The sequence below is a fragment of the Choloepus didactylus genome, chromosome 6 (assembly GCF_015220235.1).
Source record: "Choloepus didactylus isolate mChoDid1 chromosome 6, mChoDid1.pri, whole genome shotgun sequence".
Lineage (NCBI taxonomy): Eukaryota > Metazoa > Chordata > Mammalia > Pilosa > Megalonychidae > Choloepus > Choloepus didactylus.
The window spans coordinates 116,527,306-116,554,480 of record NC_051312.1 but is presented as its reverse complement, the minus strand read 5'-3'; the positions used below and the strand labels follow the sequence as shown (position 1 = coordinate 116,554,480).

The 27,175-nt window shown below is 34.6% G+C and overlaps 1 protein-coding gene and 1 long non-coding RNA gene across 3 annotated transcripts in view; one reads left to right on the top strand and one right to left on the bottom strand.

The window, feature by feature from the left end:
• The window catches only part of LOC119538326, an 86,940-nt gene that overhangs the window by 19,921 nt on the left and 39,844 nt on the right, over positions 1-27,175 (bottom strand). The window lies entirely within an intron of this gene.
• PGR (progesterone receptor) overlaps positions 1-27,175 on the top strand; it is a 113,119-nt gene that overhangs the window by 79,822 nt on the left and 6,122 nt on the right. For both annotated transcript variants that reach the window (XM_037841194.1, XM_037841195.1), the window contains exons 5-6: positions 11,479-11,623; positions 12,693-12,823. In XM_037841194.1, the coding sequence (XP_037697122.1) occupies positions 11,479-11,623; positions 12,693-12,823 (276 nt within the window). The remainder of the gene's footprint in view (positions 1-11,478; positions 11,624-12,692; positions 12,824-27,175) is intronic.

The window sequence follows — 27,175 nt, the reverse complement described above, 5'->3', positions numbered from 1 at the left end:
ATCATAATGGAAGGGTTTCATCATGTTATCTGTAAGCTATTATTGCACCCTCAGGACAATTTAATAGGAGCTATGTAGTTGAAAGAACTACCAGGATGCACTTGTCATGTGGCTCAATCTTAGACTGCAGAGCCAGGGGAATATTTGTATAGCAATTACTTGGAGAGGCATTAATCCCATAATTAGAAATAAAGGGAGCATATTTTGTTTTTGCATTTTTAATTAACATTCTCCTTCACACCAATAATATCCTTAAACTCCTAAGACCAACTTATTTTTCCAATATTTGATCAATAATTAAACAAATATGTCCTTTTAGCCTGAACTAAATTCAAAACCCTTAAAAAATAAAAAAGAATACTTTCCCAATTTGCCTTAATATATATCTCAATTTTTATTCTACCTGAAAGGTTTGAAGTAGAATAGATGAATGGCTATTGAAAATTCAAGGCTACATGAAACAGAAAGAAAAATACTCTCCTGTTTGTTCAATCTTTTAAAAATACATGTTGAGCAAAGTTAATAAAAATCCAGTATTCTGATGGAGATAAGAAATTTAATAGAAAAATCAAAACGCATAGGTTCTCATTAGGTTCTTGCTGAAAGGCCTTGGACAGGTATCTTTTTCCGTTAGAAAAGTCTGAATATTTAAAGTTTACTGTGTAGTGGTTATCAGATTTGATAGAGCTTTACTACATAAAAACATTACTAGGGCACTGATGAACTTTTCAGTATAAAAATAAGTGGTTTAACTTTTATCAGTTTTCTATTATTCTAAAAAAGTGATTTATTTGATTTTTGTTATTTCTTTTCTTTGCATTTTGGAGTTTGTTTACTTTTAAAAAAAGATTCTAGCTTAAGATTGTACTTTTATAAAATAAGTTATATTTAAAAAGATAATTTATTTGCTTTGGATAAAAGCTAAGTAAGCTTTTTATATTGAAATATTGTTATCTATCAAAATTCTGGCTCCCATACACCCTCAGAAAAAGTGAGAGGAAATTTTACATTAAATTAGTGGTGACTTTTTAAATGTTGCAAAATGTACATAAACCAGAATGATGGCATTTGCCGTACAATAAGGCAAGCAATGAGATCAGTCAAAGCAACACGTGGTCCGTGGGTTTAAAAACCATGTTTTACATGGCTTGCATTCTGGCAGTAACTCTAATGCTAATGAATGTATGATGAAATGGTCAGTGAACCACAGTGCCTATGTTGACATTTGCAAAAAGACTTGGAGGGTTGCATATATAAAGTAAACTAGTATAATTAGCTACTCAAAACTTTTGGGTTGACTTTAAACCAGGGCACAGTTTTTACTCACTGATTCACTCAATACATGTCTATTGTATACCTACTGTGTGCAAGACCTAACAAGTAAACACTGGTGTTGGGAAAAGAAGCTGGTAGACTAGGTGTTTGCATTTTGGTGTAGCACATCCTAGCGTCTGGTTGTCAATTTTGCACATAAGAGAAGTGTTATCCATTCACTAATGTGATATTGGTCTGTGGAAGAATTGTGTTAAATCTACAGGAGTCTTACTAAAAAGCCAGAATGTCACTTTGTTAATTTACATTGCAAAAAGAAAATCTGCCAGGGAAACATGTTGGCACAATAGGTCATTCTTTCACAGTAAGAAAGTGTCTTTGGGATGCAGAATGATAATCCTAACAAAGACCAGAATGTATGAGGGCCACAAGGCATATATTCACAGGTGCCCTGTGTCAGAGCTTCCTCATATTTCTTCTTTGTCTGGACTCTCCCAGTATCTTAGACCTGTTATAATAATTGCTGCTTATCTTACATCTGCCTAATATTATTTCAGATACATCATTGTTTCTATTTAATGGAAACTTGCAAGATGCTCTAGCCTCATAACAGCATGTTTACAAACTCTGAGGATGTATATTGCATCTATACACCAATGATTTTACATTGACGTACAGCTATAATTTCAGAGAGTAATATTTTCTTATTTGGAGCTTGGGCAACACAGTATTTGTGAAATTTAAGAAATGGATAAGACATATGCCTTTCTGTTAAGGAACTTTAGATCCAACGTCTGATAAGATACCCAGACAACTTTTGGCTTCAGGGACTAAATTAGGCTTCAGAGACAAGGTGCCAGTTAAACTGTACCTTGAAGGAGAAGTGAGATTCTGATAAATCTTGATAAGAAAACAAGCATACCATGTAGAAGGAATACTGTGGCTGAAAGTATGAAAGAAGGAACACATGAAGTATGTTTGCTGAATAATGGAATTAGACCACCATAAGGCAGTGGTTCCCAATCTTTTCAAGTGTGAGGTCCCCTTAATGATATAAAAAAATTTTCACACTCTGCCCCCACAGGATAGCAATTAAAGCTTTTAGTAGCTACTGATCAATAAAATACTTTTGTGCATGTAATTTCTCAAACACTACTACAGTAACTACTTGGCCTTCTGCGGTTTCATCATCCAAATATTAAGAAACTGCTGACAATAAATTTGTATGGGGGAGAGTAGTGGACAGCAAATTTAGAAACAAGTTATAGCCTGATCAAGGAGGGTCTCTAAAGTCAGGCTTTAAAAATTAAATAATAAGCACTTACTCCCAGTTCAGTATCACCTTTAAATATTTTTCATCCTGTATATTGAAACACTGTAGCAGAATTTGATGTGAAAGAGAGGCTTGGGGAAAATACTTCCATTTTAAAAATTTCATCTTCATAATTCTATTTACTTAGTGAAAAATCTTTTCAGGTCAATGATTAGACATTTTTAAACATTGCACTTTTAAGTACGAGCCTTACTTCTTGGTTTCAGTTAGCCAAACTACTTATAAACATCAGTAACAAAAGACAGATAGGGTATTTTTCCTCATTTTATGGGTTTAAAGCATGCCAAAATATCTTTTGAGTCAGTGACAACCATTGCATCTGTGACAAAAGATTTTTCTTGCTTCCTAAATCAAATGAGTAAATCAATTTCTGCCCCCAAAAAAGTGGTGGGAGAGAAATGAGAGTAGCTTACCAGGAGTAAAGTTAGGACTTTTGATAAATACTTTTAGGAAGACTTTCAAAAATTATTTTTCTAACACCCTATTTCAATGAAATTACTATTGCCAGTGTCACTAAAATTTTTCACTTGTCAAATCAGATGAATAATTTCAGCCCTTAACATGTTTCACATGCCTCTGGGGCGACTGACAAAGTAACCATTGCTTGCTGAATGTCTTCCTTTGGGGTTCATCACTTCCCCTCCAGGTAGGTATGTTCCTCTCATTTGATACATTTCCTCTCTCCTTTGTAGCCTTGTTTCTCCACCCACATCATAAATTTGGCATTTCCTGGGTTCCATCTTCTACTGCAGCATTTTCTCACTCTACACACACTAGATGAGCTCACTCATAGCCTTGTCTTCAGTTGCCACTATTCTGATGACTCCTAAATAAAGAGCACCAACCCAGGCCTTCTATGAATTATTGGACCATATATTTCAACTGTTTATTACACATTTCCACCTGGATGAACTTCCAGCTCAACTCTGTAAACCTATGTCACTCACTTCTTTCTCCTGTATCCTGAAATAGCAACCCAGGCAGAATCTTGAGTGTCATCCTTGGCTCAATTCCCCTTTGCCCCCATGTCCACTTAGATGTCAAATTCTGTCAATTCTACTTATTAAGTATATAATTCATTCTACATGCTACTTCCAGCTACTGTCCTGACTTAACTTAGGCCCTCATCTTTAAACTAGACTTCTCTAATAGTCCCCTGACTAACCCTATTACCACCATGTTCATACTGTCCCCAAACAATCTTTTATTCTGCCTCCAGAGTCAGCTTTCTAAAACAATTATAATCAATTATGTTATTCTCTTTTCTTCTTCAGAGTAAAGCCCAAACTCCTTAACTGTAACATCCAAGGCCATTCCGTGATCTGAGACCTGAATTTGCAACATTTTTTTCTCTCATCATTTCTCTTCAAGCATCTGTAACGTGTAAGCCTCTTGTTCGATTTCCTGCCTCCTCCTTTTGCACATATTGTTTTCTCTACATGAATGTCCTTCTCTTCTCTTACATATTTCCCTGGCTGCCCCCTAACTAGTCTTAAGGATTCTTATCAGTGTCCCTGGTAAGATTTCCCAGATTGAGTCAGGGGCCCCTTTATTCTTCCTGTCACACATATTTGTCAATCATAACACTTACCACTCTGAGTTATAATTATGTACCACTTCTCTGTCTGTCCTGCAGACTGTTAGTGTTAAAGGCAGAAACAACATTTTTCTATTCTTTATTCCTAGTTGCAAGCATAATGACTAATCCCAAATAGGTGCTTAAGGAATATTTATAGAAATTTAAATTATAGAACTGATGTAAAATGAACTGTGCTGTCTTAGGTACTAAACATTAAGTCCCTATTCATAAGTCATCAAACATGATGGTAATTACAATTATTACATTGAGCTTCTTTGTACTCCTCAGAATTCATACTTTGTGTCAGAAGATGCTGAAATATTTAACACTCTTCCCTTGTAGATTATCTGTCTGAGTTACATGACATTTTACAGAACTACAACCTATATATTTTATCAGAACTCTAGAAGATAGGAGAGCCTATTATGACATACAGGCCACCTCTTTACCGTACAATTTTTTTTAAAAAAAGTTGAAAGCATTAAGGCTTGTAGCACTGCCTTTGTCAGGAATTATCAATTCAAGTCACTTAAAAGGAAAGGGTATATTTCTTTACTACTTGTTAAACACAATTAATGATCATCCATCACTTTACCATGTGAAGGTTTTTCATTTCATTTCGATCATCATGTATTAAGTTTATCTGATCATGTTATCAATGAGAACTTGATCTCACTGTTCCCATCTTTGTTTCAGTATGAATTAATGAATGATATTACAGTTAATGCGCAAAAATTTGCACTTCTGGACCAGACACATTCAAGTCAACATAATGTTGTACATTTATCACAGATAAGCCCTCTAAAAGGTTGTTAATAAAGCTCATTTTCTCAGTTGTAGTCCATTCTGTTAAAATGAAAATAACACAATTTCTGCTATAAATGTTGGTAATTTGATATTTTAAGTTATGACAGCAAGAGTTGCCTTTCATATTATAATATAATAAAAATGTTCTTTTACTTTTGGTCACTAATAGCCCCAGAATGCAAAAAAAAAAAAAAGGTAAACACTCAAATCTGTTTTTGAAAAAAATAATTAATGAATTGTTAAATAATTTCATAAAATTTTTAAAACTATTTAGATTAACATAATACAAAGAACTGAAGTAAAAAATAGGATAGTAAGTCAGATATTTAAGTATTATAAAATACATTTTTTAGGAATATATACAATTGACTAAGAAACATATTAGAAGATATATGAAAATAAAAATAAATATATTCCTGGAGAAGGTAATAAACCTGTTAATGATTTAATATATATGATTAATGGAACCTAACGTTCTATGTGCCTGACATTTATATTTATATATATTCAAAAATAGAACACTTAATTTATGTTTTGTGTTTTATTGCTATTAGTAACATTTACACTTTAGTGGTATCATGTAGATATCTAAAGATATAAAATGCCTCCTGACATATATTTTAGATCCCATTTTTTAAAAATTAGAGGTATCCTATCAGACTGATGAGTGATTTTCATAAAGCCATTGTAATAGATTCATCAGCTATTCTGTTACAGGATTCATTGATTGACTAATAATAAGCATATGCATAGTGCACTACAAAGGGCATAGTTATCCCATTAAAGTCTCATAGTACCTCTGTGAGTTTTCATTATCACTGTGATTTTACTTATGATGAAATTTAGACTCAGTGATACCAGATTCTTGCCCCAAAGTACATTCAATAACTGGTAGAGCCAGGATTGGACCTTGCATCTTCTCTCCAGACCTCCTGATTTGTAAAGCCAGAACAGCAATAGGCAGGCATATAAGTACCTCCCTTTAGGAAGCCCTGTTTTTACAAAACTTAGAAAACTCTACTGATCTTTTATCAAATGATTCAAAACTTTATAAAAGAATTAATTACCAATTTTCTTACAGCCTATAACATATTTGGTTTACATGCAACGTTTTTATACTAGATTTACATTGTAAAGAGAAATCCATAATTTAAGAGAGGTAATATATAAACATACAGTAGATGCACTTAAGTCATATGAAATTCAAGAAAGAATTATGAAAATTACATGCCAACTTTACTTGTCTGGTTACTTAGGGAGTCTTTTATGTTCCTGAGTAAATAAGTGTTCTTTGATGCAAGCAATAAAAAACAACTCTGCTAATTAAAGCATAATAAAAATTCTCTTGGGGGAAAAAAAAAGAACTTACTGGCTGTACACCAGTGATTCACTGAATAGAAGCTTAGAAGACAAATTTGGAATATGGGTAGAAACCAGAGTAACTCTGGTGAGCCAAAAAGGAAGCATCACAGTCTGCCCAGATCAAGATGGCAGTGTAAGATGCTTCAGGGCTCCGTCCCCTCACAGAAGCTTTGAACAACCAGCAAGAACTGGAAGAAACATCTTTCTCAAAGCTCTAGAAAACAGATAAAGAACTGCAGTAACAGGGCAAGTGCTAAATCAAGAAAAAAGCTACTTAAAAATGGTAGAATCTCATGGCATCCTAGCTTGCTCCCACCCCACCCTTCACCAGCTCAGTGCAGAGCTGCCCTATGCTCCCAGTGAAGATCCTTGGTTCCAGTTCCAAAGGAAAAGAGTAATTCTTGTGTACAAACTGGGAGCAAGTATAGATGGCCCAACCTGTCTGGTGGCCTGAGGGACTTGCTTCCCAGAACGTGCCCTTCATATAGAAGGCGGAAGGCGGTTCATAGTGCTCTCCTACAGAACACAGTGTCCTGTAGGAAAGCAGTCTAGTTGTGCTGCCTGGTACAAGGGATGGCTGGCTATATGACGCAGTGCAGTGCCTGAGACCATGAAGAAACAGTTTCCTAGGGAAGAGGGGTCATTTGTGTTGGTATAAATGGGGGAATACCTAGGGCCATACACTCATGCCCACGACAAGACACATGTGCATAAAAGATCATGGAGGGGCCCTAATATTAAACTCATTGTATGGAAAAGCACACAGATCAGTTTGCAAGACTGGGAAAAGTGTTTTCTTTCTTCTTCTCTCTCTCTCTTTTTTTGGTTAACTCCTGGCATTCAAGGAAAGTTCCATCATAACAGTAGCTGGATACAAGCTTAAGGAACAGATACCTGAGTCTTAAATCCAAGCGATAACACATCAAAATATCAATATGTTGAGGTTTCAACAAAAGTTCCAAAACAAACATACAAAGAAACAGGAAATGATGGCCTAGGTAAAGGAGAAGATTAAAGCATTAGAAACCATCAATGAGGAGTATCAGACTGGCATATACCAGACAAAGACTTTAAAAACAAGGTCCTAAATATGCCCAAAGAGCTTAAGGAGATCATTGACAAAGAACTAATGTAAATCAGGAAAACAATAGACGAACACAAAGACATTATCAATAGATAGATGGAAATTACGAAGAGGAACCAAGCAGAACCGAAGACCACAGTAACAGAAACTAAAAATTTCTTATAGGGATTCAACAGCAGATTGGAGCTGGCAGAAGAAAGAATCTGTAAACTTGAAAATAAGACAATTGAAATTATCTAGTATGAGGAGCAGAAAGGAGAAAGAAAGAAGAAAAGTGAACAGAGCCTAAGGAACCTGTGGGATACTTGTGGGATACCTATATACACACTGGAGTCCTAGAAGGAGGAAGAAAAGAGAGAAAGGGGAAGAGAAAATATTCAAAGAAATAATGGCTAAAAACTTCCCAAATTTAACAGTAGACATGAATGTACACATCCAAGATGCTCAGTGAACTTCAAACAGTATAAACCCAGATAGAACCGACTCACACCACAGCATATTATAATCAAATTGCCAAATGCCAAAAATGAAGAAATAATTCTGAAAGCCCCAAGAGAAAACCAATGTGTCATGTACAAAGGAGCCTGAATAAGATTAAGTGCTGATTTCTCATGAGAAACATGGTGGCCAAAAGGCAGTTGGATGGCATATTTAAAATGCTGAAAATAAAAACTTGCCAGCCAAGAATTCTATATCTGGTAATACTGTCTTCAAAAATCAGGAGAGATTAAAGAAACAGATAGAAAATCTGAAGGAGTTCATCACCACTAGTCTGGCCCTACAAGAGATGCTAAAGAGAGTTCTGCAGTTTGAAAGGAAAGGACAACAGACAATAGATTGAAGTATGATTGATCTACTAAGTAAAGATCTCCCGTGAGGATTATGATATGGGTAAATATAAATGCCAGTACTGTTGTATTTTTGGTTTGTATCTCCACTTTTTACTTCCTATAGGCTCTAAAAGGCAAATACATAAAATGTAACGAGAAATCAGTGGTTTTTAACTCATAATGTAAAATCACGTAATTTGTGACAAGAATTATATAAAGGTGGAAGGATGGAGGGGTGTAGTAACATAGTTTGTGTATAATATTGAAGTTAATTTGGTATCAAAACAAACAAGACTGTTACAGGTTTAGGATTTTAAACATAAGCCCCATTGTAACTACAAAGAAAATGTCATAGAATATGCAAGCTGATAGAGACAGAAATTAGACTATAAGCTGCCAGGAACAGAGGGAATGAGAAGTTAATGCATAATGAGTGAAAGGTTTCTGTTTGCGGAGATGGGAAAGCTTTAGTAGTGGAAGATGGTGGGGGGGGCGGGGTACCATTATGTTGTGAATCAATTAATCCCATTGAATGGTATGCTTGGGAGTGGTTGAGATGAGAAAATTTATGTTGTAGTATGTTCCTACAATTTTAAAAAAGGGAAAGAACAACTAAAGAGACAATGACAATTAAATGCAATACATGATCCTGGATGGGATCTAACAAGGGAGAAAAGGCTCAAACAACTTTATTGGGCATATGAAAATATTGAACTTAAAAACTGAATTTAAGGTGGTTTTATAAGTGAATATCCTTGTTCTTAGGAAATGTACATGGAAATATTAAGTGTTCAAGGAGCGTAATGTATACAACCTACACTCAAGTATTCAAAAAATGGGTGGATGGCTGGATGGATAGAATGTGTCAAATGTGGCAAAAAGTTAAAATTGGTGGATCTGTATCTGGAGGAGGGGGTAAGAAAATATTGGCTTTCTCTCTTTGGGTTTATGTGATTTTTTTTTTTTGAAGAAGCAGCAAACACCACAAATGCCCCATTGGATGCCCGACAAAACTGGGCATCAATACATCAAGGATAAAGCCTAACCATCTCTTTGTCTTTGCTTACTATTTTCTAATTCAATATCCTGGTAGTATGTGTCCCACAGATGAAATCAGGTCTCCGGTCTCGGGTCTCAACCCCAGGGAAGCAGAGACTTAACCATCTTCTTTGGTGGTAAGGCAGGGCACTTGTTCTCACCAAACTTCAACAAATGGAAACTCTGCTTGTACAGAGGAAGGGAGGCAGGCAGGCGGGATGCAAGGAAGGAAGGTTAGATACTGAAGAGCCAAATGGGCAGCAGAAATGTCCTCTATGGCATCCCTAATTATGAATAGGCACTATAGTTTTCTGTTCCTGTGAAGTTAAGAAGTTCTGAGAAGAGAACTAACACCTACTATTCACATGAAAATGGGGCTATCAGGAGTATATCGAGAGAAGATAGCATTGCTCTTTTCTATGTCCCACCTTGAGATAAGTAACATCAAGAAATAAATTTAATTTGCCCTCCATATCTAAGGAATTAAGTTTTGCTTTAGTTTTACTTTTGAAATAAGCCATTTGTAAACGGACCTCAATGGATTCTTAGGGAGAACAGATGTTACTAAAACAGCTTTATGGAAAGTGGTTAATGTTCCCACCAAACCACTCTTCTTTCTCTATACCTTCAATAAAGTATTCAATTACTTTCATTGTTTCAACTACACTCAGATACAAATAACTTCCAAAATGTATTTCTAGTCCAGCCATCCCCCATACTTCTAACATATTTTCAGTTGCTATCTGGATATTCCAGAACATGTACAAAAATCTTATTGTTTTCTCCCTAGCCTGTGTCTCCTTTATTTCATTTTATCTCAGTGTTCCTGTTATCAACATACACTATTCAAGCAAAAATACTGAAAGTTGTATTTACTTCTTCCTTCCTCTTATAGGCAGTTGTTGATGTACTTCAGACTTTTAACATCTCTCACCTGGACTTCAGCAATATCTCCCAACCCCTCCCTGACTCCAGACTTGTTCCCTTGAATCCAAGAAGGATCCATCTACAACATAAAGAAATAAAGCTATATCACTCCCACTGCTCTTTAATAGGATCCATCTACAACATAAATAAATAAAGCTATATCACTCCCACTGCTCTTTAATAGGATCCATCTACAACATAAATAAATAAAGCTATATCACTCCCACTGCTCTTTAATAGACATGCAAGACCATCTGTAATCTGACACTAGCCTCCCTCTCCAAACTGATTTCTTGCTTACACCTCCTGTAAGTTCATCAATGCTGATCTGGTCATCTTGCCTGAAGCAGGAGAAAAGACAATTACAAAGACATGGAGAGAAGACTGTGACCAGTACAGTCAAGATACATTTGCTCTTTCCCCACCCAACCTCCCTCTGCCAATAATACCAAAGAAGAGCCTAGAAGAGGGCGGGTGTGGAAGTGTGAAAGACTAGAGCACTCACTCCTGAGTTGCCAACACAACACACGTACACATGCACACGCACGCTCACCCACACATGACTCTAACCCTCCTAAACCATGATGGAAGTCTGGATTAAGTTTCAAAGAACAAAAATTACTAGAATATTGTGGAATCTCCCCAAGACATAATTAAGAACTGATAAAGGAAAATGAGAAATAGCACAGTTGAAAGTAATGATTTTACAAAATAAAGCCAGTTTATGTTTAAATACCAGAGAATTTAGACTCTTCAACAAACTGATTACATTCCATTTAGGTACTATCTCCTTCTCTTTTAGGGATTTTTTCATAATCTCGATTATAGCACTTACTGTCATGTTTTTGTCTCCCCTTTTGAGCTGTGAGCCTCTTTTAATGGCAAGGATTGTGCTTTTTTCACCTTTGTATCTCCAGCATTTTAACACATTGGGTGATACATAAGTAGGTATCAATAAATGAGTGTGGCAGGAATGAGTGATGGATGATTGATTCAATTAATGAATTACCCAAAATGCTGAATCACAGTGATTAATTTTAAATGACTTCCAGTGTTGCTGACATTTTTCCGTTTTTCAGGCTTTATTAATTATTTCCCTATTTTTTTAGTGTAAAATATGTTGAGATTGAAAACAGTATATTATCCTAATACTTGCATTTATTTTCATATTTTCAACACTACGTATTTTCAACATTTTTGACATAAGTAATTTTTGTGATCATTTTATTTTTTAATTCTTTTGTAGGTTTTCGAAACTTACACATTGATGACCAGATAACTCTCATTCAGTATTCTTGGATGAGCTTGATGGTGTTTGGACTAGGATGGAGATCCTATAAACATGTCAGTGGGCAGATGCTGTATTTTGCACCTGATCTAATACTAAATGAGTAAGTAATTCTTATTGATAGCTTAAGGGATATGTGTAAGACAGTCTTACAAATTATATTTCAATAGATGATCATACATTTAATGTCCTAAATGATAGAATTTTCCTGACATTTTCTTAGAATTACTTCAGAAATACAGCTTGATATGACAATACCAATAAAACTGTATTACTTTATTAGTAATTTGATATTTGGAGCTTTTTCCTTTTGCTTCATTATTTATTGTAGTTGTCACCAATCCAATTTTTTAAACTTCAAAAATCTATCAAAAATAAATTTAAATTCACAATTAAATGTATAATTATCAAATTAGAGTTTCATATGTGATGCTAATGAAGACAGTGAAGTAAATCAGAAAGATTTTTGCTTGAAAGTATTGATATACCTTCAGAATGTAAAAACAGTATCTCTCTTCCAAAGGAAAACTCACATAGGTAATTTATGTTAAAAATTGAAAGATCAGTATTTCAATTTTCTTGATTATGTTTCAATTACTGTAATTAATTAATTTCTATATAACCTTAAGCTGAATAAGAATCTTTTCATGAAAATATTTAAACTGTTCTAACGATGGATACTGATTCAGATTATATAGCTTAATAGCCTTCACTTGTATAGGTCCTTCCTTTTCCATTCTTTCTCTGAATTGTACACAATATTTTTATATATATATATATATATAATATAAATAAATAGAGAAAATATATATAGGAAAAAGTCAGTGAATAAAGCATTTCTTTAACTCTACAACTGAGCACATTCTCAACTCCTACAACTTTGCCCTCCTTTCTTGGTTTAAGTATTTAAAGTGTGATGATAAAAGTAAGAAACAACACTAATATTGGTCAATGTGTATTTCCTTTGATTTTCTAACTTTAAAATTTCTTAACATCAAAAAAAAAAAGCTTAGATGTTTACAATTTCAAACAGTGAGTTTATTATAAGAAGCAGTATTCTTACTAAATAACTATGATTATTCCCAAAATCATACTCCCTGACAAACTACATGAACACATAAACTGACACTGTTTTTTTTTTCTTTCTCTTGCTTTTTCCTTTATGTTGCCAGACAGCGGATGAAAGAATCATCATTCTATTCATTATGCCTTACCATGTGGCAGATCCCACAGGAGTTTGTAAAGCTTCAAGTTAGCCAAGAAGAGTTCCTCTGTATGAAAGTATTGCTACTTCTTAATACAAGTGAGTACAAGTAACATAATAGAAGGTTTTATTTAATTTTAATTTATTAAAAAGTCTCAAACAATAATATGATCATATAATTATATACAAAGTATGAATCTTAGATTGCAACTGCAAAGGAGAAACACCCAGTATATTATCATAGAGATTAATAAAATTAGTTGATATTTCTCATAACATAATACTCATAATTCTCATAATGTAATAGCCTACCACATAATACTAAAATGGCCTATAAATTCAGCCAATTCTTTCTTTTTATATTTTAGATAAAATATGATTAAATGAATTTTTCATTTCATCTAATTAGGTATTGTAAACTTATTAATATTGTATAAACACAAACTGTGTTCCTCTCCATCTCCAGTCCCCAAATGTATGCACTCTATATAAAGTACACAGTTTTGTGCGAATTATTCTCATTATGTCAGGATAGGCTAACTGCAGTGACAAGTAACTACAGGTCAGTAGTATAATACAATAGCAGTTTATTCATCACTCACAGTCACAGTCCAGTGGGTGAGAAAGAAACACTCAGGCTGCTTCCATCCAGTGATTCCAACTCTTTCCTAGCAGCTTGGAGTCCTCATTGGATCTGGCTGGAAGATGAGCACTGAGTGAAAGGAGGTTTGGAGGCAAGGCTTAAAAGTGGCATGCATTACTTCCACCACATTCCATGGCCCACCTTCACTACAGGAGAGGCTGATAGATACAGCGTAGATGGAAGCCCACAAGAAAAACAAAATGGGGTATTTTGAAATAAATGGCCAACAGCAGGACTGACAGATATCCATTTCCTTCTTTCTGGTGTATAGGAACATAAATATTCCTGGCTCAATAAATAGCAACTACTACTACACTTTGTTCTCTGGATCCCCAAGGATCTGCATGGGAAAAGTTAAAAAAAAAAAAAAAAGATGTGGCTTTTCCATGCCGGGCAGGTTCAGCCCTAAAATTTACAAATTAATCAATCACTTAACTGGGTCACTTGAAAGAAAACTGCAGGGTGGTAAGACCTTCAGTTAAGAGTGAATCATGGGTCTTTCTCAGCAGCATCTTTGAAAGGACTTCTTTCTAGTTACCCAGTTCTCAGATGGCTGGAAGGTATAGGTCAGGAGGAGAGGCTGAAGGGCTTAACACTTAAAAAGGAAGATTTCCTCCTGAAATCTATGCAAAGATCAGTAAAGGATCTAAGGATCCATAGCCCTATCCCTCCACCTTTGGTGTCATATTTAGAGCAAAGTCCTTCAAACCTGTGTTGAAATAGCGTAAAGTGGACAAAGGTCATTGATATGAGAATGGCTGAAATATATTTAATATTACAGCAATTGAGCCCTATCCTTCTTTTCTTGATGGTAATAAGTCCCCTGGCAGTTATGTCAAAGAGGGTCCTAGATCTCTCAAATTACTTTATATCATTAACATAATTCTGTATTTATGGATAGGCTTCATTCTGCTGGAGTACCAAGCAACCTCAAAATCTCATTGGTGTAAAAAAAAATTTTTTTAAGATTTTTATTCTTCCCACTCTATGTCCAATGCAGATCAACAAGGGAGGTTCTGTTCATTGTCCTCACTCAGGGAACCAGGCAGATGGATGCTGTATCTTGACACATGCTTCTGTAGTCACTAAAGCAGTGGTAAGGGAAGGAAGTGACACACACATATGACTTTCAGTCACAGATCACTGGCTGAAATAAGGATCTTGGCCATTGTCACTTCAGGAAAAGGGAAAAACATAAATATTTGGTGAACAGTACTCATAATTTCTACAAATTCTAACCAAAATTTTAATGGGATTTTTTTTTGGGGGTGGGAGAACTTAGCAAAGCTATTGAAAATTCATCTTTAAATCTTGAAGAATAAAAAGATAAGCATTGCAAAAATGTTTAGGGAAAGGGAAATAGAAAACTACAATAATGTATACAGTGTGGAAGGAGAGTAGATGCACTGAAATGGTATTGGTTTTAGTTTCCTGGCTGCTAAGACACCTATCATATAATGGGTTGGCTTAACAATAGGAATTTATTGGCTCACAGTTTCAGAGGCTAGAAAGCTTGCTTCCTCCTGGCGTTGGTATCTTCTGGCTGGCCAGCAGTCTTCTGTCACAAGGCAATGCCTATGGCGACGTCCTTTCCTTTCTCTTACAAGTTCCATTAACTTCCAGCTTCTGGCTGTTCCCTGTTGCTTCTCTCTCTGACCTTCTCCATACGGTGCCCAGTAATAGGATTAAGAGCAATCTGATTCAGTCGGCCACACTGTAACTAAAAATAACCTAATCTACAGGTCCTACTTACAGTGTTTCACACCCACAGGAATGGATTAAGATTATATTTTCCTGGGGTACATAATTCAATCCCAAAAAGTAGTCAAGTCAGACAAATATATATTAGAACTTACTGTATTAGTGGAAACATCACCAATAAAGGAGCATGGAACAAATAAATATTATTAAGAAAAATAGCTTGATATTTAAGAAAAAATCAGTTTGAGCCCTTAAATACGTCCAGAGGGATTGAGGGTTAAATACATACACTTTAATCATTTAAAAAAAAACTAGAAGGAAAATAGGCATTCCCTATTCTGAGATGATTTTCTCATCTTTTGAAGAATAAATGCAATGGGAAAATGGCAAAGAAAAATTTTAATGACAATACTTAAACCTCTCGTCTGCCATTAAAAATTAAAATACATTTCCCCATATAAAGATGGCAGATTGGATATTGTTTAGTTTCCCAGCTGCTAAAACAAAAACCATATAATGGGTTGACTTTAACAATGGGAATTTATTGGCTCACATTTTGAGGCTAGGGGAAGTTCAAAATGGAGGCATCAGCAAGGCGGTGTTTTTCCCCCTGAATTCTCTGGTGTTCTGCGAATGGTTGCCAGAGATCCTTCGGGCTCCTTGGGTTTTCCATCACTTGGTGATATCGTTCCCTTTCTCTTCTGGGTTCTGTCGACTTCTGGCATCTTGCTTCTCCATGGATTTTCTGTTTCCATGTCCAATTTCCTTTGCTTAAAAGCACTTCAGCCATATTGGACTAAGGCACACTCTCATTCAGTCTGCGCACAGCTTAACTAACAGCATCTTCAAAGGTCCTGTTTCCAAATGGGTTCACAGGCCCAGGGATTGAAACCTGAGCATGCCTTTTGTTGGGGACATGATTCAGTCCTCAGCAAACACATAACTTAAACATTGTTCCCTCTGAGACTATGCTAAAATATTATTACAGGAATTTTTTAAAGGAATAAAATCAAAAGGTTAGAGAGAAGGGAGAGGAATCAAGTAACAAAATGCCACAAGCTGGTAAGCACAGAACCAAGAAGGCTGGATCTTAAGCCAGGAGTGTGGAAGGCCAAGAAGCAGCTCGATATGCATCACTGAACCTCTAGATGTGCTGGATTTGGTGACATCAGTGATTTCTCGAAATGAGAGAGAATGTGGAGTTGAAAACAGTGAGTTTTGTTAAAGGTCTGTTTAAGAAGAAGTTACTTCCCAGACTCTCTTCCATATTTTTCTCGAAATGAGAGAGAATGTGGAGTTGAAAACAGTGAGTTTTGTTAAAGGTCTGTTTAAGAAGTTACTTCCCAGACTCTCTTCCATATATCACCCAACCAAACAACTGTTCCCTCTCCAACTCAGAAAGAGACTATAGACTTATTCTCTGGAGAGAATATAATAGAAGGTCTCTGGGTTGGTGAACTACGGGCACTTTTGCGGGGGAGGGGGGAGCATTTTATGGAAAACATTAAGATTATATACTAAATGTTGAGAAACCACCACCCCCACCCCCGTTTCTTTACCCTGCCTGTCTCTAAACCAATTGTCATCCAGGATTATATTCTCAAGATGGGAGAATGAAAGATTCTTCTGTATAGACTCTGTTTAGACCCAAAGAAAAAGAACTAAATATTCGGACAGGAGAGTTTCTCTTTGAAAGAGCTCAACCAGATTGCCTTACAGGAAAGCCCATAGTTGACATACACTACCCATTCAAACAGAACTGCCAATCAGTTTTTTTAGTTTTCCACTCTTGAATATAAGCAAACATCCAACATCTGAGGGATGCCGTTGACATGAAAGACAAAAGCAAAACAAATAAGATAATAAAAAAACCTTGGAAAAAACAGAGACCAGAGAGATGAAAACTTCAAAACAGTAAAAAATCTATTCCTTCTTAAAAAGTAAACAGAACATATTGCATCCACAAAGATAAACAAAACATATTGCATCCACAAAGACTCAGATGCTATAAACAAGGAATAATACTTAAAAAGGAAAGAACTCTTGGAAATTAAAAAATATGAGAGCAGAGTTAAGAAATCAATAGAGGCACTGGTAAACAAAGTTGGAAAATCTCTCAGAAAGTAGAATAAAAAACAAAAAATATGGAAAATCAGAGTTAAGCAGGAAGTCCAAAATCCAAATAGTAGGTCTAGAAAATAGGAACAAAATACTTGAGAAGAAATCATTAAAAAAAATTTAAAGAAAAATTTTCAGAATCAAATAATAAATAACATTTTTTTTAGAGTCTTGACCATGTCTTGCACTGTTCTAAGTGCCTTACACATGTTTTAACTTATTCAATCCTAACAATAACTTGATGAGGTAAATAAGGCACAGAGAAGTTACTTTAACTTGTTCAAGGTCACACAGGCATTAAATGGTGAGCCCTTTGGGTGAGCCCTTTGACCCATGATGTTCTGGTACATACTCTGGCACAGTTAAATGATATGACTGCCACTCTGAAAGATTAAGTGCCCAGCAGGTACTAGACAGCACATCAGTAGGAGATAGTGGAACATAGGGCAGAAGGAGAATATCCCAACAGCTTCCAGAAAGAACAAGATATTAACAGAGTCAATAATCAGAATGGACTTTGACTCATCAGAAATACTGGAAACTAGAAGACAATAAAGTGATGCCTTCCCAACTCAGAAGGAAAATTATTTTGAACCAAGAATTTATACCCATCCAAATTATTAATTACAGGTATTAAGTATAAGAATAATCTAAGGACATTTTCAGACATGCAAGGTCTCAAAAAACTTATCTAACCCTGCACTTTTTCCCAGGGAATAACAGAGAGAAGAAACACCATGATGAAGGAGCAGATCAAGAAAGAGGATATAGTATCCAGGAAACAGGGGCTCATATCCAAATAAAATGTAAAGATAATCCCCAAGCTGAAGGGAGATCCAAAATGAAATTCATACCATGGAACTAGAAATAAGTCAAGATCAGAGCAGATCAAAGGATCTGCAAGAAATATCTCAAAAAAATATGAAATTGATGTGTCTGAATATATTGAGAAGAGATTTAAACAACTGAGGAAGAATTTGAGAATGAATTAGATATTATTATTAGAAATTAGAATTAGAAAAAATAAGCAAAGAAACATGGCAGTTATTAACTCTTAGGAAAACAAAAAGTTGTACTGAAAAAATAGATCATAATATATGCTACATGGCTTCACTGTGATACCATTTTACATAGCTAAAATAAACACCAAATGTTGACACCACCAATATTATGAAGACATTGGAAATACGAGGAATAGGAAGGGTGTGTGTGTGTGTGTGTGTGTGTGTGTGTGTGTGAAATACGAGGAATAGGAAGGGTGTGTGTGTGTGTGTGTGTGTGTGTGTGTGTGTGTGTGTGTGTGGTATGGTTGTAATGTTAGATCCGGGAAAGGAGGTATGGAAACAGAGATACAGCCTCATTTTCCATATTGGAAAGTTAAAAATAAAAATGAAAAAATCAAGAATCAGTACTATAAGCATGCTATTCAAGCTATAGAGGGAACTAGTGAAAGAAATAGCTAAAAGATTTGAAAGTGTTTGATACTGGAGCATGGAAATTGGTAGGTTGCCTGGGCACTAGTATTTTACTGTAATAAGCCTTGCAAAACTGTGATAAAATATTGAAAAAATAAACTTTAAGCAACAAACTTAGGAAAATATTTAAAATATATTTTAGGCCCTGTAGATAAATGAGTACAAAAGAGAAAACTGCCAAAAAAAAAAAAAAAAAAAAAAAATACAGATCACTAATAAACATAAGAAAATTGTTCAACCTCACTAATAATTTGAGAAATGCAGAAGAGATACATTTTTTTGGTCCATGTAATTAGCAGAGATTATTTTGAATAACAGTACTCAATACTGGGCACAAAACAGTTAAATAGTCAGAAGTTTGGCAATGTATATCACAATGTTAAGAAAATTAATACTTTTTTGTCAGTAATTCCACGTCTAAAGATACATTTTAATTATGATTTAAAAAAATCAGAAATAATAATATTCATCATAAGCATCATTTAGGTTAGTAAAATATTCCAAATGCCAAATAATAAATAAAACAAATTCTATTTCCTATGTAAGTAGGAGGAAATATGAGAATTACAATGTTCAATTTTGAAGACTTCTGAATGATATAAATGAATGTTCTCAATATAATGCCCAAAATATTGGGGTATAGATTTCAGGTCATTTATATTTTTCTATGCATTTCATATATTTTCTAAAATATTTCCAATAAATGTTATTTTAAAATTAAGTAAAAATTAAAGTTTCATATTTTTTTTAAAAAAGTTCATTTTTAAAATGGTATCTGGGTAACTGCCCTCACTCTGTGACTCCCAACTTGCTGCTAAATACTTACAAGGATTCCTAAAAACTTAAAACACTGAAAATGGGGACTAGGAATCAACAAGAATCTGACATCTGAAACTGGATGCCATAATTAAAATACCAATAAATTGTGGTAAAGGGGTCAAAGTGAGTAGTCAGAGAAAGGTTGATGGTATAGTTAGGGCAGTTTCCTGAAATCTAGGGAAGAGAGTGAGAGAGGAGGTATAAATTTAGGAGCTATACCCAGGAGCACAGAGATGAGAGTCTTGAGGACCGAGCATCATCTCCTGGGATTATGTCTTGGTGACTGATATTAAAAGGATATGAGGCAGGATGAGAGTAGGCCTCATTTTCTCTTAGAGCAAGGAAGATAAGTGGTTCAAGTTCTGGTCCTGAACACTTAAGTGGAGGGACAACAGCTTCTGGTTACTATTTGTTTCCAACTCTTGACAGCCCAGTGGGAAAATAGTACTTCAATAACCAACAGAAATACGAATTTTATATGCATATTTAAGAGTGAAGGAGATATGGGGATTGGTTGGGAACCCTGACGAGCATTTATGAAGGTCTGAAATGACTGCTATATGGAGAGAAGTGATCATAGATTCATGGATATACATATGGTGTATACATACAGATGTACACACAAGGAGTTAACTTTTCAGTTGAGCACATATGGCAACAGTCACCGTTGTCAAAATTACTCATAAACATCTCTTTATATTCAAGATCTGGGCTCTTAAAACTTAAAAACAAAGAATAAACTTTTTGGTTTCTCTTTGATTTCTATCTTCGGCATTCTTTTTCCAAGGGTAATTAAGGCAAGTTCTGGTTAAGGTGCAGGGTATCTGTTGGGGGGTTTAAAAAAAAAAAAAGAATTATTTCTCTTTCTTTGCTGTGAGCACACCGTTAACTTTGATTAAATTAAGTGCAGTTCTCTGTAAAACACTGCTGAGGGTTAAGATCATAAATGTATGGTATGACAAATCCAAAAGATTATATGATTTGTCTTTTGGCAATCTGGACACAGCTTCAGAAAAAACAAGATGCTTCATTTAAGGTTAAAGGTTTGTTTGTAGAACAAGTGCAGCCAAAGAAAAAGGAAGCAAGGAAGGAAGCTGGGGGTTCTAGTAATAGAGATGCTGAAGAAATTGCCCAGAACATGTTGCTTAGATAATTGACACTATAAGGATCTAAAAGATTTAGGAGGAAACCTATGGGGAAATTGACAATGTAATGGAAATAACCATTAGAATAGGAAATTGTGCCTAATATCTGGAAATATAAATTAAATATGAATTAAAGATTTCAGAGATAAATGTCTCAAATTAACAGTTGACATCATAATGGGAAAAGAGGCTTTCCCATTAAAATCAGGAATAAAACAATGATATTTGCCACCACTATTATTATTTAATATTTTTCTGGATGTCATGGACAATGCAATGAATCATGGTGGGGAAATCAAATCATTCCAAATGAGAGGCAGAGATGAGAGCTACAACTATTGGAAAGGAGGAAATGAAAATTGTATTTGAATATAGTATTGCTCTATACCAGAAAACTAAAGATAATCAACCAACACTGTTAGAATTAAAAATAGATAACCAAGTGGTTGGATATAAAAGAAATATTCCAGTATCAACAACTTTCTCCACTATCAGCAGGAAGGAATTAGGATATTTAATGAAGCAATACCAAATTACAACAAAGTATCCAGAATAATCTTAATTAGAAATATTTGAGACTTATATGAAGAAAATGAAACTTGACTGAGAGATGCAAAATAGGGTTTGAATACATCAAGAGGCCTACTATATGGGAAGAATAGATACAGAAAGCATGTTAATTGTTTGCAAATTAATTTATAGTTTTAACACAACTCCAAAGAACATTTAAATGGCAATATTCTCTTAAGAACTTAGGAAAATGATTTCTAAAATTCACCTGGAAAAATAAATAGAAATCAAAAGCTGAGAACATTTTGAAAAGGAAGAGTTAATAAAGAGGTCACGCCTTACTATATCTTGAAATATATCAGAAAGATATAATAATTACATCACTAATGGTAGTAGAGTAGACATATAGATCTGTAAAACAGAGGAGGAAGTCCAAAACCAGTCATTCTCTATATAAGAATTTTATATATTATTTCATCCATTCAGTAGATATTAATTGAAGAACTGTGTACTTAATACTTGTTGCTAAGAGTTACAGATATAATAGCAAAAACAAACAAACAAACAAAAAAACCCAGCACAGTCTATTTAGTAAAGTTGAAATCTTTGGGAAATTATTTTATTACATGATATAGGGTAATTGGTTAGTTTTAGAGAAAGAAAATCTATTTAGACAATCACTTCATATTGTACATCAATGTAAAGCAATTAAAGAGTTCACTATCAAAAGTCACACCATACCAAGGTTGAAAAAAATGACAATATTAACTTTATTAATTATATTTAAATTTTATTAAATGAAAAATATTAAATATTAATATTTCATTTCTCAGTGGGATTTTTGAAAGCTTGAACACTATGGCACAAAACACAAAGCAAAGAGATATAATTACGTAAGATAAAAAGTGTATGTCAATTATAAAATTTACAAGTAAACTGGAAAAAATAATTTCAATAAACTTAACAAAAGCAGGATCAATATTCTTAATATATTAAAAGCTCATACCATCAGAAAGAAAAACAAATATACTGGTGGAATAACAGGCAAGGGCATGAACAGTTCATTAAAAAGAAAACACAAATGGCTAATAAACACAGATAAAATTATTCAATCATACTTGTAATTAAAGATATCAAATTAATATATCAAAACACTATTTTTGAGCTATCAAATTAGCAAAGATAGAGAACAACACAAAATACTGTTGAAAGACTAGTCAAGCAACTCTCATTCTCTGCTGGTCAGAAGTAGAAATTGATACAACCTTTTTGGTGATGTTATAATGCTAAGTTAGAAAAAGAAGAGAAGCTAGATGCAAAACTTCATATACAGTATAGTTTTTTATAAAACTGGAAATAAATACACCAAAATAATGTAAATAATAATGTTTCTTATTATTATAGGTAATTTTGTTCTTTGTGCTTCATTATCCAATATTCTACAATAAACATATGTTTTCTTAATAAGAAAATAAAACATAAAACGATTTCATAGATGAAAGAATTCCAGGTAGCGATAAAGTCTAGGGTGTGTCTCCATGGATGCCGAAGAATAGTTAATGTTTAGGACATTTGGAGTTGAGAAGCTCAAAAGGCTGGGTGGCCAGGGTGTCAGGTGTGAGGTCCACTAGACTCAGAAATCCCTCAGGGAAGGCAAAGTTCGTGATGAAATAAAGCAAGAACCAGAAAGTCAACAGTAGATGAGAACAACAAAGGAGGGTGGAGGGTGGTACTGCCAGAGTAAAAAGTCTCTAGAAAGAGAAAATCTTTGCACCAGGCTCAACTAGGAGTGGAAGCAGCAGTCAAGAGCCCAGAGGACGCTGAGCCTTCTATGTCCTCTCCCTTCTCCCTCCACCACCTAGTCAAGTCAGGAGAAAAGAACTCCAGAGCGCAGCAAGAGCAGGAGTCTTCTTAAGGACGATCCAAATTTAGGTTAAGGGAAGGAAATAGAAGGCTTTTATGAAAGGTTGAGAATGTAAAGAATTTGTTTAATCACAAAATATAGCTACAAGGGGGCACAGAGGAAGAGTTAGGAAGTATTACAGGCGTGCAAGTCAAGGAAAGGATGTAGAAAGCATTAAAAGAATGACAGAATTCAGTCTTAGTGAATTGGGTGTTTTGAGCTGTACTGAAGGAACACAGAAATGGGATACTTAGCATTCCAAAGAAGATCTTATGTAAAGTTGTTTGTCACCACAACTGAGGCTCCAAGTTCTGGAGAGTGGAAAGTGGTTATCAATTTGATGGGATAAGTAGTTGGGGCTTTCTGTCCAGTTTCCAATTGAAGCACTGGTTAAAAGTTACTTTTGTGCCCTTGCACAGACCAAATTCACATTTTTGTAGAAAGAAAAATTTGACCCAGGGTCCTTTCATTTCCTTGTGAATAAGCAGCCAGCCTCTTCCTCTCCCTGCCAGTTTGACTTCTACAGTCCAACCTGCTGTATGGTTCCACAGTGTTACTTTTTGTGTGTTTTAAATAACCTCTTAATTCCATGTAATTTCTCTTCAGTAGTAAAAATTAAAGTTATTATATACTGCACATTATATCCTTAGTGAATATTTGCATCTGTACAAAGATTTACAGGTGGACTTGGGAAGACCTGCCATATGCCCATATAATCTAAATCATTTCTCGACTTTACTATTGACAATTCTGGCACCAGCGTTACTTTATTATATTCTTCAAGCATCTTGACTTCATATGCACAGTAGAAAAATCTCAAAATTAACATGAGAAGTCTAAAGTAGGCAAGGTTTCCAAATTCACCAATAATAGTACTAGCCTAAGCTAGGTTTTAAAGAGCAATTATTTGATTTCATGTATATCTTAATGCTGATTAGAGTAGTTCAGAGATTTTTGACCCTGGCATAAGGCTTAGAGAACTGATAACCATATCTTTAAATCTAGTGTTATTAAACTTCAGGTAAGAGAGTCCAGTAGTAGAATAGAAGATATAAAAATAGAGACTACAAAATTGCTTCATGAGAAGTATATCTGAATACACCTTATACAACCCAAGTACTTAATAATATGTCATCAACTATGGTAGTAAGATAAAGCATTTGTAAATTAAAATTTCAAAGATCTCAATCTTTTTTATACATGCACTTTCTTAAACAACAGAAAAAATGACAAGTATTACTCCTTCTTCATATAGACCATGAGTTTTTTACTGGACTATTTTAATAGAAGACAGGGTGTAGGAGAATGATCTTTGGGCACAAGAATATTGTCAAGGAATAAAAGTGGGTAAAACATAAATGTAAAAAATAATACACTTCCAGCCTAAAGGCTGATTCAGAAATATTCTCAACAGTAATATAGATTTTATATGTATTGAAGAAAGTCATCGAGGAGATGGGCTATAATTAATTAGAACATGTTTTAACACAAGTGACTCTCTTGTTTATTAAGTGAATGTCTTCCAGAACTTTTATTTATTGTATTTTAAAAATATATACAGCCACTTTTGTTGCTTTTCTCCTAACATCCCACCTTCTATGGTTCCTCAATTTTTGACAATGTAGTATTTTTCAAAATATAACCCCTAAAGTAGGAACAAGATTACAGTGAGAATATACTTTAAGTTCTGCAGTTGCATTTGTAGGATCCCTGTATTTGGGGGATGCAGAATCAGAAGATGCTGGGAGCTATGCATATACCTGCCATTGTTGCTGTTGTGGCTTGTCCAGCCTTTCCCCTGACCTCCCCTTATCTGCTACCCTGCTACACGGCCAGCTTCGTTTCACCAGACCCAGAGTCAGACAGTTTTCCAGCCATTCTAGTACCTATCTGACATTGATCAGGCTATCTAAAAATAAAGCAGTCTGGCTCTAAGTATGTGTCCTGTCACAGTCAGAAATTTAGCAGGTACTCTGTGTGGATAAATTTAAAATCAATTTGGTACAGTATCTAACTTCAGCATATTAAAAATAGGTTGAAATGGAAGTATCTGCTGATAAAAACTTAGCCTTAATTGTTTTTTAATTATTGAAGCTCCCTTGTTAAAATAGTTTAGCATATGCATAAAAATAAAATGTCCTGCCTCCATGTCTTTTTTAATATACATCATGGTAATTTTTTAAATCATTTTCATAATGACTCATTAAAGAAAGTTAGAATCTTTTGTTTTGTTTTGATTCTGATAAGAATATTGTTATGTCTTTAAAGGGGACCAAAATAGCATCTCTCTTCCTAGACCAGGTTCTGAACCAATTGAGATATAAAAGAAAGCAGTAAGGCATTATGGTTACATCTGACACCTTTGTTACCGGTAATTATTGAACCTAGGACACAGGCAGTGCACAGGACAACATGAGCAACAGTTGGACAGCTCACTCCCAAAACAAACGGAAGAAGATGGACTATGCCTGCCTAGTGTTTTCTTTTTACAGAATGGTTAGATAGAGTTCCCTCTTTAAGAGAAGGAAACATCAGAACTTGGAAAGATAACCCCACAACATTTACATAAAATATGGCAATTTTCATGTACTTATCAAATTTAATTTGCTTGGGATTTTTGTCCATTTCATCTAAGTTGTCTAGTTTGTTAGCATACATTTGTTCAGAGTACCCTCTTACGATCTTTTTTATTTCTTTGGGATCTGTGGTAATGATCCCTCTCTGGTTTCTGATTTTATTTGCAATCTTCTCTCTTTTTGTCTTTGGCAGTCTAGCTAAGTGTCAATTTTATTGAACTTCTCAAAGAACCAACTTTTGGTTTTATTGATTCTATGTTTTTTTTTCCTCTCTCTCTATTTCATTTATTTCTGTTTTAAAGTTTCTTTCTTTCCTTTTGCTTGCTTTGGGATTAGTTTGCTGTTCTTGCTTTAGTTCCTCCAGGTGTTCAGCTAGGTCTTTGGTTTTAGTTCTTTCTTTTTACTGTAGGCATTTGGAGCTTTAAATTTCCCTCTCAGCACTGTGTTAGCTGCATCCCATAAATTTTGATGTTGTGTTCTCATTTTTATTTGTCTCAAGGTATTTACTGATTGCTCTTGCAATTTCTTCTTTGATCCACTGTTTCTTTAAGAGCATGTTAACCTCCATATATTTGTGAAATTTCCGGTTCTCCAGCTGCTATTGATTTCCAGCTTCATTCCTTTATGATCAGAGAAAGGGCTTTCTATAATTTCAATCTTTAAAATTTATTAAGACCTTTTTTGCACCCCAGTTTGTGGTCTATCCTGGAGAGAATATTCCATGAGCACTTGAGAAGAATGCATATTCTGCTGTTTTGGGGTTCAATGTTCTATATATGTCTGTTAGGTCTAGTTCATTTATCATATTATTTACGTCCTCTGTTTCCTTATTGATCCTCTGTTTAGATATTCTATCTATTGAAGAGTGTGGAGTGTTAAAGTTTCCCACCATTATTGTAGAGACATCTACTACTCCCTTCAGTCTTGCCAGTGTTTGCCTCATATACTGTGGGTCACCTTGATTAGATGCATAAATATTTGTGATTGTTATTTCTTCTTGGTGAATTGCCCCTTTTATTAATATATAGTGTCCTTCTTTGTCTCTTATAGCATTTTTGCATTTAAAGTCTATTTTGTCTGATATCAGTATAGCAACCCCAGCTTTTGTTGGGTTATTGCTTGTGTGGAACACCTTTTTCCAGCCCTTTACTTTCAACCTATTTGTATCTTTGGGTCTAAAATGAGTCTGTTGTAAACAGCACATATGGATGGATCAGTTTTTTTAACCATTCTGCCAATCTGTGTCTTTTATTTGGGGAGTTTAATCCATTAACATTCAATGTTATTATTGTAAAGTCAGTACTTATTTCACCCATTTTATCCTTTGGCTTTTATTTTTGGATCTATCTTTTTTATTCTCTTTTTATCCTTTTAGTAACCCTTACTTATTATCTTCATTTCTATCCTCTCCTCCAAGTCTCTCTCTCCTTTATTTTTTTCAGCCAGCAGAACTCCCTTTAGTATGTCTTATAAAGCAGATTCTTAACAATTTGTTAATGAACTCTCTCAGCTTGTGTTTATTTCTGAATATTTTAAACTCTCCCTCATTTTTGAAGGACAG